Source organism: Capricornis sumatraensis, chromosome 3, assembly GCF_032405125.1.
Source record: "Capricornis sumatraensis isolate serow.1 chromosome 3, serow.2, whole genome shotgun sequence".
NCBI lineage: Eukaryota > Metazoa > Chordata > Mammalia > Artiodactyla > Bovidae > Capricornis > Capricornis sumatraensis.
The window spans coordinates 1,591,250-1,608,125 of NC_091071.1; the positions used below are offsets into that span (position 1 = coordinate 1,591,250).

The 16,876-nt window shown below is 61.3% G+C and overlaps 1 protein-coding gene across 1 annotated transcript; it reads left to right on the forward strand.

The window, feature by feature from the left end:
* The first annotated feature begins 4,002 nt into the window (after nucleotides 1-4,002).
* AMZ1 (archaelysin family metallopeptidase 1) lies at nucleotides 4,003-10,068 on the forward strand. Its single transcript, XM_068969294.1, has 5 exons — nucleotides 4,003-4,306; nucleotides 4,459-4,626; nucleotides 7,304-7,432; nucleotides 8,399-8,575; nucleotides 9,950-10,068. The coding sequence occupies exons 1-5, from the start codon at nucleotides 4,003-4,005 to the stop codon at nucleotides 10,066-10,068; spliced, it is 897 nt and encodes a 298-aa protein (XP_068825395.1).
* Nucleotides 10,069-16,876: the final 6,808 nt, after the last annotated feature.

Below are 16,876 nucleotides of genomic sequence, written 5' to 3' on the forward strand. Positions count from 1 at the left end.
GGGCCACACGACCTGGCCCTCTGCACACCTGGGAGGAGCCTGGGGTTTACAGTGTGGGCCCAAGTCACCCCTAGCCCTTGAACTTTTGGTGAAAAGCAGGCGGTTTCCACTTCCCGAGGCTTTGCGGAGCTCTCTGGCACTGAAGTCCCTGAGCGGGGTCCGTGGGTGGTGGCAGGCAGTGAGTGCTGCAGGAAAGACCCTTCGGGGGAGGAGGTCCTGCCAGGGAGGCCCGGAGTGACGCGGGCAATATTTATTGCTGTTTACTGTCTGCCTTACATCTCTGTCGGAGTCTGGAGCACCGTGTCTTATGAGCTATGCTGCCCTGGGTAAGTGGCCTCCCCTCTCTGAGCCTCCGTCCCCTCGCCCATAAGATGTGTGACTACTAATAGCTCCGTTTCAGGAAGCGGTGGGTTCAGAGGAGGTGTTGGGTCCAGAAGTGACCTTGGGGTTCGCAGGACGGTGGAGCTGTGAGGAGGGGTGTCCTCTCTTGGGGGCCTCAGTCCCGCTTTCACCTCCGTGGGGAGGCTGAGACGCAGACCCTCCGGGCATCCGGAAGGTTCCCGCGGCCCCACAGGAGGAGTTTATAGTCATTCTCAGTTACAGAAAGTGTAATTCTGAATGGCCCGTGACACCAGGCAATGGGGTAGCCGGAACGGTCGGCGGTGAAGCCTGCTGCCCGCTGCAGCTCGCTGAGGGGCGGATACTGGTGAGCGGAGGGCCAAGGAGAGCCCGGGAGCTGTGCGGGGCCCGCGACCTACACCCAGAAGCCAGAGCAGATCGGTGAGGTGCACGTGGTTTCAGATGCTCCGGGCTGGCCCTGGACACGAGCCGGCACCGCCTCCTCTCTGCCCGGTCCAGCCTCGCTCTGGGCAAGGGGGGCCAGTGGAACCAGGCCTTTTGCTTGCGAGGAAACGAGGCCCCGTGGCTCAGAGGGTCAGGTTCTGGCCAGAGCCCTGCTGGCCTTCAGAGCGCTCCCCGCTCAGGGTTTCCTGAGCGCCCCTCTGTGCCCGCGGCCCCGAGTCCCGGACAGCCAGGAGCCCGGAGCCCGCTGACCACGCCTAAAGCTTCCTAGAGGGCCATTCTCCACCCCGAGGACACAGGGGAGGAGGGCTTCCTAGAGCCTGGAGCCTCCCATGTGTCTGTGCGTGCACACGCGGGCATGTGCCGCAGGGCCTTTGCACACGCCCCTCCGCTCGGGGCCTTCCCAGGTCCCCCTCTTCCTGGCTGCTGCCTCCAGTCTGCTCAGGCCCTGCCTTCTCAGTGACACCCACCCTGGTCACCCTCTTGCAAAGGTGGTGCAGACGTGGACAGCTGAGCCCCAGCCCTGGTCAGCCTCTCCTCGCCAGAAGCGTTTATCACCTTCTAACACACCAGACAGTCCTTAATCTCTATCTTCTCTCCCTGTCTGCCCTGGATCTCTAGAGTTTAAGCACTCCGCCCTCCCCAGCCAGGGCCCTCTGCTCTGTCCACGGGTGTAGGCTAAGCCCCACTCAGTGACAGTCAGGTGGAGGGAGGGTGCCACAGGGGCTCCACCCCGGGAGCCCGCCCGGCCCCCTCGGAGATGCTGACCACGTCTTCCTGTTCACACGGTCCGTCCTCACAGGGTCCTCTTCACACGTCCACGCCCGGAGAACTCCCCACTGTGGCGATGTGGTCCTCAGGCGCCTGGCATTTTTCCCCGCAGTCCAGGAGCAGGCTGTCCACCCCATTACAGACCGTCAGTGTCGCCCTGGTGTCTGGCGGCACGGAGCGGGGTCAGGGCAGGGGTCTGGGGAAGGTGGCGCTCTGCAGCTTCGGGTAACGGGATCCATGGTCCTTGAAGATGGCTGCATCCCAGCCTCGTCTCTGATTCTTGTGAGCAGTGTGGCTTTGCTTGCTTGCTTGCCCATGCTGTTACTCAGTGTCCAACTCTTTGCAGCCCGATGGGCTGTAGCCCTCCAGGCTCCTCTGTCCAGGGGGTTCTCCAAGCAAGAATCCTGGAGTGGGTTTCCATCTCCTCCTCCACGGGATGTTCCCGACCCAGGGATCTAACCCACGTCTCTTGCATTGGCAGATGGATTCTTCACCAGGCACCGCCTGTGAAGCCCGTGGCTTCGGTTGCTAGTTTTAACCTTATTCTGCCTCAGTTTCACCCTCTTGAAAACGAGGGTAACTGTCCCCACACCCCTGTCTGGAACGGAGTGGGGGACTTAGTGCTCTTGGTGATGGTTTTTATTTGCTGCTGAGTACTTAAAAACTTGGCAGGTGATGGGGTTGCAAACTGGTGTGACCTTTCTGGAAAACAGTTTGGCGACACAAACTGAGAGCCCTTAAACGTCCACACACAGCATCTGCCAGGAACCTCTCCTGAGGAAATGGAAACACACACCCATGTACAAATTGCAGAGTTTTTGGCCAGCCATTAAAATGACATTTTTAAAAAATAGGCTGTTTAAGGGTTTGGGAAAGCACTCATCATACACGAAGTGAAGAGGATGTAAGATTTCACACACAATTGGATGTTACATTTGTAAAATGTATGTGCAGAGAGAAATACGCAACACTCTCCACTGGCAGGAATCTCAGTAAGCCTTCAGTCCTGGCTCCCTTCCCCTCCGCTAAGCCAGCAAGTAACTCTGAAGAGGATACACCCGTATGTGTGAGTATGTGTGTATATATGCACACGTGTATAACACCCCTGGAAAAAATCATACATATATAATTTTCCAGAGGAAGATTTATAAATTATACATATACCTAGTTTTCCTCTCTATATGAATGCTGCTGCTGCTGCTGCTGCTAAGTCGCTTCAGTCGTGTCCGACTCTGTGCGACCCCATAGACGGCAGCCTACCAGGCTCCTCCATCCCTGTGATCCTCCAGGCAATAACACTGGAGTGGGTTGCCATTTCCTTCTCAAATGCATGAGAGTGAAAAGTGAACGTGATTACATGTGTATATATTTATTTGTACATATATGCACACACATATGCATATATGAGTGGGTACGTGTGAGTTTCTTCTCTGGATCAACACTTTAAACCGGGGTTAACAAGGTGGGTGGGCTTCCCAGGTGGCTGCATGATAAAGAATCCACCTGCCAGTGCAGGAGATGGAGGAGACGACCCCTGGGAGTGGGAGATCCCCTGGAGGAGGAAATGGCAACCCCCTCCAGGACTCTGGCCTGGAGAATCCCACGGACAGAGGAGCCTGGCGGGTTGCAGTCCGTGGGGTCGCACAGAGTGGGACAGGACTGAGCACGCAGGCGTAGTGAAGTGAGCGCGGGCTCCGTTCTTCTTTCTTCCACGGAAGCCAGGCTGTGGCTGTTTCTCCAGCGCGGGCTGGGAGGCCTCGCCACTGTGCTCTGCAGAGACGGGTTTGCGAGTGTGCCTCGCTGCCTGACTTTCTAAATCAGGACTCTGCCGTTCTGGCCTCGGTCCCGATCTGTCCTCTGCGCGGCTCCTCCGGCTCGTTCTCTCTGCCGCCTCCCCCTCCATCTCTGTTGGCGAGGCTCCCCACCCGCCCGCTCCACCCCTGCGTCTTTGGGGAGACTCAGTCCAGCGCAGGCAGCTGGGCCCTTCCTGGACACACTGCAGGGTGTGCGGTGGGAGGGGCCGGTGTTCCGAGCCACAGGAGGGCACCAGCCCCGCGCCTCTGGTCTGAGGGGAAGCCCTCTCAGTGCAGTGAGTGGGCACCGGCCTCCCTGCCGTCTGCGCCCCCCCGCCCCCACCCCTCCGGCCTCCCCAGCGGCTCAGGGCCTCCCCTCTCCCTGCTGGTGGCTCCCCTACTGGCGCGGTGCTGGGGAACTTCCGGGGGCTCAGTGGAGCACGTCCCTGTCCTTGCAGGCGCCTACAGGCCAGGAGGCCCAGCGCCACGTGGAGCCAGGCCTCTCAGGTCCTCGACTCCCGGTGTGTGAGCGGGGAGCCCGTGTGGCCGTCACGCTCGGCCCCCAGGAAGGCTGTGGACGAGCCGGTGGCCGGGCCCCGGGCGGTGCATGGGCCGCCCCGGCGAGGCCAGGCCCGTCATGCTGCAGTGCCGGCCGGCCGAGGAGTTCAGCTTCGGGCCCCGGGCCCTGAAGGATGCGCTGCTGTCCACCGACCCCGCCCTGCGGCAGCTCTACACAGCCGCCTTTTCCCCGGCCGAGAGGCTCTTCCTGGCTGAGGCCTACAACCCCCAGAGGACACTCTTCGGCACGCTGCTCATCCGCACGGCCTTCGACTGGCTCCTTAGCCGCCCAGAGGCCCCCGAGGACTTCCAGACCTTCCATGCCGCCCTGCCGCCCCGGAAGCAGAGCCTTGCTCGGAAGCACATTTACCTGCAGCCCATAGGTACCTGTGCCCGTGGGTACCTGCAGCCCCTGGGTACCTGCGGCCGCTTTCTCACAGGTCTCCTGGCTCCCACCCTGGGTCAGTGTCCCGGGTGGGGGCTCCCAGGAGGGGCAAGGGGCTGGGCAGGGCTGACGGTGCTGCTCCGCTCCCAGGTCTGAGCGAGGGGCCAGCGGGTAGCGCACTTCTGGACCAGCTGCGGAGCTGCACGGAGGCCTTCTTCCTGGGCCTGCAGGTCAGATGCCTGCCCTCGGTGGCGGCAGCCTCCATCCACTGCTCGCGTCGCCTGGGTCAGGACCCCGACAGGCTCCAGCTCCACACCGGTGAGTGCCTGTGGTGTGCGCACAGGTCAAGTCCCCACTGCTCGGCTTGTTCTGCCGTCTTCTAGTGGCGGGGGGGGGTGGGGTTGGGGGGACGGGGGGGCGGGGGCGTTGGGGGGGGTCGCTGCAGGGCATCCAGGGTGAGTGCCTCCCCAAGGGGGCATGCTCCTTTCTGTGTTTGGGCTGTAGCTTCAGCTCCTTCCTGGGCACAGCCTTCCCCCGCCCCCGAGGGTCTGAGTGGGGCCTGTGGAGCACTGAGTAGCCCTGGCCCAGCCCCGGCCCAGCCCCTCCCTGCCCCGCACGACATCATTATGCCTGCAGCTGCTTCTGCCCCACTTGGGGGGGAACCCAGCATCTGCCCACCCGCCCCAGGGGCCTTGGAGATCCCAGTGCCGAGATGCAGGGGGTCCAGAAGTCCGCCCTCTGCTTGGTGGATAGACCGCCCCCAGTCCCACACTGCACGGACTGCAGGGAAGGAAGGGGACCCAAGAAGGCTCGGGGCAGGTGGGGCGCAGAGCTCGTGAGGGGCTGAGCTCCTGTGGTCAGAGTCCATGGTTTCGCGGCTGCGTTTGTTTCCTGGGGACGCTGTGACGAAGCACAGCATCGGGGGGCTTAGAACAGCAGCGCCTCATCGTCTCATGGCCTGGAGGCCAGAATCCTGGCCCGGTCAGCAGGTCTGTCAGCCGGTCACGGCCTGTGTGACTGTCTATCCTCGTCTAATAAGGACCCTGGGCAAACTGCATCAGACCCACCTGGCTGACTTCTTAACTTGATCATGTCTGCAAACCCAGGGCCCAGATAAGGTCACGTTTCAGGTACCGGGCTTCCGCATCATGTTCTGGCGGTCACAGCTCAACCTCTAACAGGCATCACCGTCAGCACCACCCCAAGACCTGACACCCCTCGGTCTCTCCTCCAAGGCCTCGGCCACATGTCTCAGGTCACACCTGGACCTGGGCTGTCCGGACAGTGGCTGCCGGCCACGCATGGCTGCTGAGCACACACATGCACACCCGCGTTGACGACTCGGCGTGAAAAACGACGCAAACGGGCTAACATTTTAGTATTTGATCTATTAAATTTTTTTATGTGTCAGGTTAAAATGCATCTGCTAAAATCCATTTGATCTTTTATTTTTTAAAGATTTATTTTCGTTTTTTTTGGCATCCCTGGGTCTTCACTGCCATGTGCAGGCTTTCTCTAGTCCCGCTGAGTGGGGGCTACTCTCTGTGCGGAGGACGGGCTCTGGGCCTGCGGGCTTCGTATTTGCAGCACGTGGACCCAGTAGTCGGGGCACACAGGCTTCGTTGTGCTGAAGCCTGCTGGACCTTGCAGGATGAGGGATCGAGCTGGCGTCCCTTGTATTGCAAGGTAGATTCTTAACCACTGGACAACCAGGGAAGCCCTGATCAACTGTAAAATTAGTAAAACCTAAGTCTTAGCTACACTGTGTTTCTATGGACAGCGCCGGGCTAGGCCTCGTCAGTACCGACAGCGGGCTCGTCTCTGTAGCTGGGGCTTCAAGCAGCTCCCTCGCAACGCCTCCCCCAGGGTTTCCCGCTCCATGTGCCCTGTTGCCTGGCTAACGGGTCCCAGGTTGTCAGGCCCAGCCCACGGCTCCATGCCCACTCTGGCCGTCGAGATCTGCCTCCCGCCTGTGTGGTCCCCTCATAACGCGGGACTGTGAGCCCAGGACCCTCACGTCTCTGCCTTCCTCTTATTTCTGACCTTGCTTTTCCAGCGGAGGAAATGCAGGCAGAGGGGAACTTCCACACCCCCTCAGCACGGCTGCTCACCTGCGGCCCCGAGCCTCCTGTCCACGGGTGGATGCCCAGCTCCACATCACGGCCCTGCCTGAGCCCTCCACCCCCTCCCGGACAGGAGCTGCTGCTACTTCTTGACACACCGCTGCCCCCCTTCTCTGCCCCTGTTTATAGCCACACCTCTTGGAAAGGATCTTTCTCTTCCTCTTGCTCCGATCACTCCAAGACCCTCTCCTGGTTGTAGACTCACAGCTGCTCTGCCCAACGTCTCTGGGCTCCTCCACGTCCCCAGCGGTCCCCGCTCCATCTCCGGCGTCCCATCTGTCTACGCCTGCTATGGGCAGTTACTCAGCAGTAACTCAACACCTTAAATGACATGCATTCTCTTAACAGCCCCGAGGATCAGAGTCTCCCTGAATTAAGATCAAGGTCAGCTTCGTTGCCCTGCAGCCCCTCCAGGTCTCTTTCTGACCTTCCTGCTGCTCCCGGGAGGACCCTGGTGCTTACAGCGGGTCCAGCTGGATAACCTAGGATCACCTTCCCTCTGGGAGGCCTTTCACTTGATCACATCTGCCAAGTCCCTTCTGCCACGAAAGGACCACATGCACGGGTCCCGGGGGTGAGGTGACGTCTCCAGGGCCGTCTGTCAGCTGCGCAGGGCTACTGCGGCTCTTCCCGTGAAGCACTTTTGGGAACAGAGAGCCTGAGCGCTCACTTGTCCCCGAGGAGGCCGTGCCCCTGGCCCCCTTCACTGTGTGCACCTTGGCTGCTCTGAGCTCTGACCGTTCCTCACGGGATGTCACTGGCATGTCTGACTTTGGGATGAGCTGGTGCCAAGCAGGGGAAGAGGGGAACGGACCGAGGGCGGGGGGTGCCCAGTCGCCGCCTCACTGCGCCCTCTGGCCCTGTCCTCACAGATGGCGTCCTGTCCTTCCTGAAAAGCAGCAAGCCGGGGGACGCCCTGTGTGTGCTGGGCCTCACGCTGTCTGACCTGTACCCCCGCGAGGCCTGGACGTTCACCTTCGGCACGTTCCTTCCGGGGCACGGTGAGCCAGCGCCTGGGGCCCCTGCCTCTGCCCTGGGGCTTGGGCACAGGCCTGGAGCTCCCGGGAATGTCGGTCCCTCCCAGAGGAGGGGGAGGTATCTGCCCCAGGCCGCCTTCATGGGGACACCTGGCAGGGTGGGGCCTTCAGGACCTGTACTCCTCGGGGGGAGCTTTGCTCGTGGGCTCCCTGAGCTGAGACCACGCCTGGCACCCCCGCCTCTCTGCCTTCCCCCAGAAGTGGGTGTCTGCAGCTTTGCCCGGTTCTCGGGGGAGTTCCTGCCGCGGGGGCCCAGCACGCCTGACCTGGCGGAGGTAGAGGCGGCTGCAGGTGGCCCCGAGGCGCCCCTGCAGGATGGAGGCCAGGCCGTGTGCTTCAGCACCCTGGGGATGACCCAGTGCTGCAAGGTGGGTGTGGAGGCCAGGGTGCCAGGTGCCGCTGAGGTGGCGGGAGAGGACGGGGGATAGGAAGGCGGAAGGGCTGGGCGCTCAGGAAACTCCTGGGAGAGGCCGGGAGGTGGAGTCCGACAGAAGGACATGCGTGGACAGCCAGTTATGCTGTCCAGTCCCCACAATACGCTGACCACCCGTTACTTTAGGGAGCTTGGACACTAAGGCTCAGAGATGCCAAGTGCTCTCTCCACAGTCACACGGCTCTCAAGAGGCACGGCTGGGATTTGAGCCCTTGTCTCTTTGATGTCTCTTTGGAGAAGGAAATGGCAACCCACTCCAGTACTCTTGCTTGGAAAATCCCATGGATGGAGGAGCCTGGTAGGCTACAGTCCACAGGGTCGCAAAGAGTCGGACACGACTGAGCGACTTCACTTCACTTCTCTTTGATGTCCAAACCTCCATGCTGCCAGGCCCCCAGCGCTGGCCTTTCTGCTAGCGTGTCCCCCTCCCCAGGGGTCCCAGGGTTCTGGTGGGCGGCAGGCTCCAGGCTGCAAGGCGGTGGCCCCGTCTCCCTCAGGTCACGTGCCACGAGCTGTGTCACCTTCTGGGCCTGGGGAACTGCCGCTGGCTCCGCTGCCTCATGCAGGGCGCGCTGCGCGTGGACGAGGCCCTGCGCCGGCCCCTGGACCTCTGCCCCATCTGCCTGCGCAAGCTGCAGCACCTGCTGGGCTTCAGGCTGGTGGACAGGTACAAGGTGAGGGGGCGGGGCCGGGGCGGGAACGAGGTGAGGGGGCGGGGCGGGGCGGGGGCGGGGCCGGGGCGGGAACGAGGTGGGGGGGCGGGGCCGGGGCGGGAACGAGGTGGGGGGGCGGGGCCGGGGCGGGAACGAGGTGGGGGGGCGGGGCCGGGGCGGGAACGAGGTGGGGGGGCGGGGCCGGGGCGGGAACGAGGTGGGGGGGCGGGGCCGGGGCGGGAACGAGGTGAGTGGGTAAGGTGCGGTGTGGACGCCCGCGCTGTCACTCCGGGGACTTTCGGGATCCGGCTGAGTCGTCAGCCGGGCGCCTGGCCGGGTGCTGGTGGCTGTCCCGCGGCAGAGGGGGCTCGGGGGCGCCCGGCTCCTCTGTTTCCCAGCAACCCTAATTAGAGCCGGTCTCTACCGGGCACTGACCGCGTGCTAGACCTGTCCTAGCGCGGCTGTCTGCGGGCGGCATCGGCCTCACCGAGGGGCCGCGCAGCATCCCTTTCTCCCTGCTTGGGCGGAGACCGGAGCGGAGGAAGCCAGAGCGGCCGTGGAGGGGCGGGCAGCGAGTAACCCCGCCCACCCGGGCAGGGGCTGGGCCGGCGGGCGGTGCTGCCCTCTGCCGCCCGCGCGCGGAGCCGCGGGGAGGGGGGCCCGAAAGGGCCCAGGGAGCCAGGGTCATCTGCCCCAGTGCAGACGCGGGTCACAGGCAGGTGGTGATTCCTTTTCTTTTTCTCTTCTTTTATTGGAAGTATAGTTTATTTACAATGTTAACTTCTGAGTCACAGAGTGATTCAGTTATATACATATGTATACTTTTTCTATTCTTTTCCTGTGATGCTTTATCCCAAGACACTGACTAGAGTCCCCTGTGCTATACAGCAGGACCTTGCTTATCCATCCTATATATAATTGCGTCTGCTAACCCCAGACTCCCATTCCTTCCCTCCCCCACCCTTCACCCCTTGGCAGTGGAAAATCTTCTCTGTGAGTCCGTTCCATAGATAGGCTTATTAGTGCCGCATTTTAGAGTCCACATACAAGTGATATCATATGGTATCTGTCCTTTCTCTTTCTGACTGACTTCACTTAGTATGATAATCCAGTTGCATCCGTGTTGCTACAGATGGCATTCTTTTCTAATGGCTGAGTAATAGTCCATTGTATATATCTGAAACATCCTTATCCATTCATTGTGAAAACCATGAATAATACGTCAGGCTTGCAGAGCTCCTGCAAGTTTGCTGTCTTTAGAGGTTCGAGTCTGACATCTGCCCAGGGTCACGGGCATGGTGGGGTCTCCTCGAGTGGGTGGCTGGGTCGCCTGGTGGCTCCCTGGCCAGGGACGTGGCAGGTCAGGCCAGCTCAGCCTATGTCTCTCCCTCGTAGAGACTCTACGCCTGGACACAAGCAGCAGCGGGGACGCAGCCGGGCCCGGCGGTGGTGGGGGAACCATCCGTGTCGGAGGACACCCAGCCCTGCAGCGCAGACTCGGGGCTGTGTTGTGAGAGCGACTCGGAGCCGGGCAGCAGCCTGTCGGAGCCCCTGTCCCCCGACGCCTGGAGCCAGGCCTTCCCAGCGGGCCTCGAGCCGGATCCCGAGGACGGGCTGGGGTCCCTTGCAGCCGCGGAGGGTCCGGGGGAGGCCCTGACAGAGCACGGGCGCTGGCTGGCCGCCTGCATCCAGGCCCTGGAGAGGGATGTGAGCGAGGGGGAGCTGGAGCAGGTGGACGGCGCCGTGGACGCGCTGGCTCCCTGGGACCTGTTCACAGGGCGGCTCCCGCCCCCCCGGCAGGACCTGCCCTGTGGCCGTGATGGCGTGGGGCTGCGCAGGGTCCTGGGGGACACGTTCTCCTCCCTCCGGAGGAGGCTGAGCGCTCGCAGGCCATCCAGGGCCGAGTCACCCCCCCGGCGCCGGAAGGCAGAGGACGACTAGCATGGCCAGTGTGACTCGTCCAGAGCCTGTCTGTCCCCAGACACCGGCTGCCTGGCCTCCGGGGTGCCACAGGCCCAGTAGGGGCAGGAGGGACCGTGTCTTGGGAAGCAGAGGGTGACGCAGCTGCACCCCCAGTCCCGAACATGGCCTCGAGACGTGGCTGGCGGGGAGGGCATCGCATGCACCCAGAAGGCCATCCTCGGGCCCACCCGACGCTGGTGGCGGGGTAGGTGCCCGCTTCTCCTGCAGCCTGGGGTCTCCGCTACTGCAAACTCGGCTTCCAGAGCCTGCACGCGGGGTCTCCACTCAGAGGGGAATTCACAGCGGTTGCATTTCTCTCTAGACGATCACCCCCTCCACCCCCCGCCACGAGCCCATAGAAAGGGTCCTCTGCTGCGGCCTAACCACATCCTGACCCTTGGGACTTGCCGCAGGCGTCTCCCTGAAGCTCGGGGTGGTCACTGCCTCTACGGGACCCTGTGCCCACAGACCTGCCGTTTCCTCTGCTGACTCTTGGGTGGGGGAGGTGCCAGGTGCCGCGGGACGGTGCGGCCCCGCTGGGGCCTACCAAGGTGAGAGCTGACTGCAGCTCCGTGCTCAGCTGGACAGCCTGGACCCCACACCCACGAGGGCAGGGGGTTAGGGTTCTGTTCAGAACATCCGTGTCTGTTTTTTGGTCTAGTTCTGCCAGTTGCTGAGAGAATGAGCGATTTAGATGTTGAAACACCCACCGCCCAGCAGAGGCATCTGTCTGCCTTTAATTGTGTCAGATTTTGCTCCCGGTTCTCCGAGGCTCCTTCTGTGCACACACATCTGATGTGTTTTTGTGACAGACTGACCCTGTTTTCCTTCTCACCCGCCCTGGGCTGTGGCTCGCGAGTCCTGCGGGGATGCTTCTGGTCCCAACAGCAGGGCTCCCATAGTGTGATGGGTAGGGGGGAGGGTTGGGGGCCCGGGAGGCCGGGGCAGCTATCTTCTCGTCTGGGGAGACAAGAACAGGGCAGCTCCTACATTTTGCACAGAGCTTAGTCTGGGGAGGCCTTCTAAGAACAACGGTACAAAGTACACAGAATCAGGAAGGTGGTCGCACAAGCGCCGAGGCCCGAAGCCTCTTTGAAACCTGACCAGGCAAGTCCCAGACCAGGGAGACGTAACAGGGGTGAGGCCACCCTGGAAACAGAGCAGCAACGCCGCAGCTCTTCAGAACTCCATTCTGTTTTGCACGAGGACCTGGAGGTACCTGGTGGGGAGACAGGATGAGCCGGGCTCGCAGGAAGTGTGCTGGGGCGGACCCCGCAGAGAGCACGGCGCAAGAACAGGAGGAGGCCTGGGTATCTCTGAGCAGACCACTCACACCCGGGGGCGTAAAGCCCCGACAGCTATCCACTCAGGATGGTCGGTGTGGGCAGGGAGCTGGGAAGGTGTGCCCTGGTCCTGGGCTGGAGAGTCTGGCTTGTGGGACGGCCCAGTTGGGGAGGGGTGGCGGTGGGGGGAGCTGTCTCCTGGCTGCTGAGGGCCAGGGCTGGGGTCCCTGTAGCCTGGGGGGCAAAGGCGGGACTTCCTGGAGTCCCGTGGGAGAGGTGTGGCCTCTCAGGACAGCCGGTTCCAGTAGGGCTCACGCCTCTTCACGGGGGAGTGGTGGGGTTCTGGAGGAGCATGGGCAGTGGGAAAGCACTTGTGGAATCCTGTCCCTGTGAGCACACACTGCCCGGACTGGCCGTCACACTGCCACGCAACCCCACCTGCTTTCCTTCTGCAGGGGATTAACGACTGGAGAGACTTCCCTGGTCTCCAGTGGTTAAGAATCCGCCGTAACCACCTGTCTTCCCTGGTGGCTCAGATGGTAAAGCGTCTGAGGGAGACCTGGGTTCAATCCCTGGGTCGGGAAGAACCCCTGGAGAAGGAAATGGCAACCCACTCCAGCATTCTTGCCTGGAGAATCCCAGGGATGGAGGAGCCTAGTAGGCTACAGTCCACGGGGTCACAAAGAGTCGGAAATGACTGAGCTACTTTCCACTTTCACTGGTTGCAGTGCAGGGGACACAGGTTCGATCCCTGGTCGGGGAACTGAGGTCCCACCTGCCACAGGGCAACTAAGCTCGAGTGCTGTAGAGCCCATAACCCACAACTGGAGTCTGAGTGCTGTGATGAAAACTCCTCCACGATGCAACAAAGGTGCAGTGTGCTGCAGCAAAGTCCCGACGGAGCCACACACACACACAGACACACACACACACAGACAGACACACACATACAGACACACAAACACAGACACACAGACACACACAGACACAGAGACACAGACACACACAGACACACACACACACAGGCACACACAGAGACACAGACACACACACACAGACACAGAGACACAGACAGACACACACACATACAGACACAGAGACACAGACACACACACACAGACACAGACAGACACACAGACACACACAGACACAGACACACAGAGACACAGACACACACACACAGACACAGACAGACACACAGACACAGACACAGAGACACAGACACACACATACACACATACAGACACACAGACACACACACATACAGACACAGAGACACAGACACACACACACAGACACAGACAGACACAGACAGACACACAGACACAGACACAGAGACACAGACACACACATACACACATACAGACACACACAGACACACACAAACACAGACACAGAGACAGACACAGACACACACACACACATACAGACACAGAGACACAGACACACACAGACAGACACACACAGAGACACAGACACACACACGCACACATACAGACACACAGACACAGACACAGAGACACAGACACACACACACAGACAGACACAGACAGACACACACAGAGACACAGACACACACACACACAGACAGAGACACAGACACACACAGACACACAGAGACAGACACACACACATACAGACACACACAGACACAAACACACAGAGACACAGACACACACACACAGACACACACAGACACACACAAACAGACACAGAGACACAGACACACACACACACAGACAGACACAGACAGACACACACACATACACACACACACAGACACACACACAAACAGACACACACAGACACACAGAGACACACAGACACGCACACACAGACACACACACACAGACACAGACACACACAGACACATAGACACACACAGACAGACACACACACACAAATAAGGACTGGAGAGACGGAAGAACACATGCGGGTGACAGAGAAGAGCCTGGCTCAGACTGGGGCCGGGGGCTCGGGGGGGTCAGTACCAAGTTCTCAGCACTGTCTACCTGCGCCCGTGGCCTCTGGCTCCCAGCTGTGCTGAGTGCCCCCAGAAAGCATCCTGAAACGGGGACGGACAAGCCACTTCCTCCTCGGCCTGCACCAGCTGCAGACTATACTTTGAAGAGAGCTGCTGGGAGGGACGTTTCGAAAATAAAAAACTTCTAGGAGCAGAGATTACAGCTTCCTCCCTCTGCTCCAGTATCAGCCCAGGTCCTGTCCTGCGGGGTGTGGGGAGCAGCTGGGGACGGCCCCCAGGGAGTGACTTTGGCAGGGGAGGGGCGTAACCAGCCCCATCTCTTGAATCAGAGTCTCGGATCACCAAGTCCAGGCTCGAGACACCGGACGGCTGGGCACCTTAACGGGCTGAGTTGAAACAGCTGCAGATAATGGTTTCCGAGAAACGAGGGCCCTGGCTTTTATTTCTGCTGATGCATGAAGTCAGTGTCATCTCCTTATCTGTCAAAGGCCCTGTGAGTCAGAGGAGAGGGTCTGAGCTTTCCCACGGACCCTCTCCGAGCCCACCCCTCTCTCACGGGCCTGGCTGGAGGGGCTCGATGGAGCTGAAGATACACTGGGGTCGTGACGTTACGTGCGTGTCACCGCTCCTGTGGGACACGGGGCTGGGATGTCCACACTTGCCTTCAGAGCGCAGGCACCCTGTGCTAGTGGAGGGGGACGAGAGGTGGCGTCCTGTCTAGGGGTGGCTGGCCCCTCGTCCTTTTGGAAGCTCGGGCTCGTCGTCAGGCGAGGGACCTGATGAGAGTCGTCCTGACGAGAGTTGTCCTGACCTCCCTCCTCCCCCATCCACGAGCCCCTCCTCGCCCCCGCGTTTCCAGAGCGTGTTAATACCGTCCTGCGGGACGTCTGATTCAGACCTTTCTGGGAGGGAGGCAATCTCCGAAAGAGCTTAAGAAAATAAACACACAATAGCTTAGCCAGCAGCTAATATTAAAGCAAAGACTCCAAATTTAGATCCCACCAAGTTCAAAGGAGCGGCTGTAGCATTCCAGGGGTGTGCATACACACACACACACACACACACACACACATACACACACACACACTATTGGCGGGGCCACAAGGAGCTGATCTCTGACACACAGACACAGACACAGACACCACAAGCGAGGCCAGAAGGAGCTGCTCTGTAGACCTGCTGGGCAGGGCCGGGCAGACCTCCATCCCTTTGGGGAAAGACGGGCAGCCTGTCCCTGCAGAGAGCCCTCTTTGAGCCGGCCCTTGTGGGCACCAGGGGAGTCCTTCGTCCCTGCGAGGCAGATACTCTGATCGCATCTGAAGGTTTAGGGAGCGGAGAGGTGTGTGTGGGCACTGCCTGAGGCCTCAAAGCTGGGGCTGACATCCTGACCAGGTCCGGTCTGACCTGATCCTCCATGTTCCGGGGCATTCTCAGGAAAGTCTGTGCAGGGGCGCCGTACCCGGACGCCTACCCACGCAGTGGCAGCCCTCGCCCTGCCGCCCGGGGTTCTGAGAAGACCCGGAGGCTGTCCGACAGCCGCAGCCCTTTGGGGCGGGGAGTGGCCTGGGTGGGTGGCCGGCTCTCTTGGGCGAAGATGCCAACTTAAACAAAGCCCAGAGTCCCGGGGCCTCGCTGACTTGTTTGTACAGAGCGGGCGAGGCCCTGCAGGAGTATTTTTACCCTGGTGAAGGCCGGGAGGACCGGGGCTCCTCCTGGCCGCTCCTGATCTGAGCTGGAGCCCACGTCCCAGGGGGTGGACTGAGGCCTCGTCTGGCCGCCGTGGCCAGGGTGCAGAGGGCAGCAGGCACCGGGGACCCCTGCCCACTCCCAGGGTCTCCAGCGGGGCCAGCCCCGTCCTGATGGCTGTGGGGTGACTACACAGAGGACCCCGGGAACCCCAGGAAACAGTGAGTTGAGGGCCCCAGAGCAATAGACTGTGAACACGCGTGCTGCTGTGAGGAGGAGCCCCAGGGGCAAGCTCCCCCAGAGCCTTGCCGTCTCCAGCACCTTCATCGTCAGGGAGAACCCAGAATAACCGAGATTTATTTTTGAACTCAGCTTCTTGGGTCAAGAGGCAAACGAAAACAAGCTTATGTCGGGGGTTTATTTTAAAAAGCAATTTCCAAGAAGTGTCCAGGGGCCATGGCGTATTCGGTCCAGTCCCCCCACCTCAGTGACGACCCAGGGCGACCGAGGACACGCTGGGCAAAGAGGCGGGGGGACGCAGCAGCCCCCCCATCCTGGGTCACCAGAGAGGACCCTCAGGACTGGGCCCCCTTGCATGGCCTCCTGGACGACCCCGGCTCTCAACAGATTGGCCAGAAATGAAGCCGGCTCCACGGGAGGCCTCTGAAGATGCCACGAGCCCGCGCCTCCATCAGGCTCTCTGTGTGCCTGGCCTGGGCCGCCCAGGGCTGCCTGCCCCGCACAGCTGCCCGCCCCGCTCCTCCCCGTCCCGCCCGGCACAGCTTGCGGCCGCAGCACAGCTGGGAGGCCCCTCAGGCCCCGTGGCTTCCCCAGCGGCCCGGGATAGTCCAGAGACACTTACCGTGCGGTTCTTTGTGGGTCTCTGCAGTCACCACGGGGACATGTGAGGGCCTCTCACTGGCCTGTGGTCCGTGGGGAACCAGTCAGGCCCGCACTCACCCGCAGCGTGGACGGGGCAGGGGCCTGGCGGGAGGCCCCCAGGGCGGCTGGAGCCCCATCTCTTTCCCTCCTGCAGCCTTTCAGCCACAAAAGGTTTCTTTACCCTGTGTCTCCCAACACCTGCCCACAGGAAGAATGGATTTCAAATGGGGGCACGGACTGTCTACACTGGATGGCCTTTCATCTCGAGCCGCGCAGCCGAAGCCAGGGGTGGGGGGCAGGCAGGGAGCGCAGGGCCCGTGTCTGCCCGTCCTCCTGTCCGCCTCGGCGGTCAGCGGGGACGCGGGCTCCCCTGGGGCAGGTCTGCTGCTATGACAGCCCTCCTGCCCTCGTGGTTAAAGGGGTGACGGAGCTGGCGGCAAAGGGGTTCCTCGAAGGAGAGGGGGAGCCCCATGGGGCTGCAGGTGCGGGAAGGAGCTCCTCCGAGGTTAGCACTCGAGACACAGG

Coding starts and splice junctions, on each gene's coding strand:
- AMZ1 (XM_068969294.1), top strand. CDS start 4,003: ATGCTGCAGTGCCGGCCGGCCGAGGAGTTCAGCTTCGGGCCCCGGGCC. Junction 7,433..8,398: donor CACGTTCCTTCCGGGGCACG/GTGAGCCAGCGC, acceptor CGTCTCCCTCAG/GTCACGTGCCACGAGCTGTG. Junction 8,576..9,949: donor GGCTGGTGGACAGGTACAAG/GTGAGGGGGCGG, acceptor TCTCCCTCGTAG/AGACTCTACGCCTGGACACA.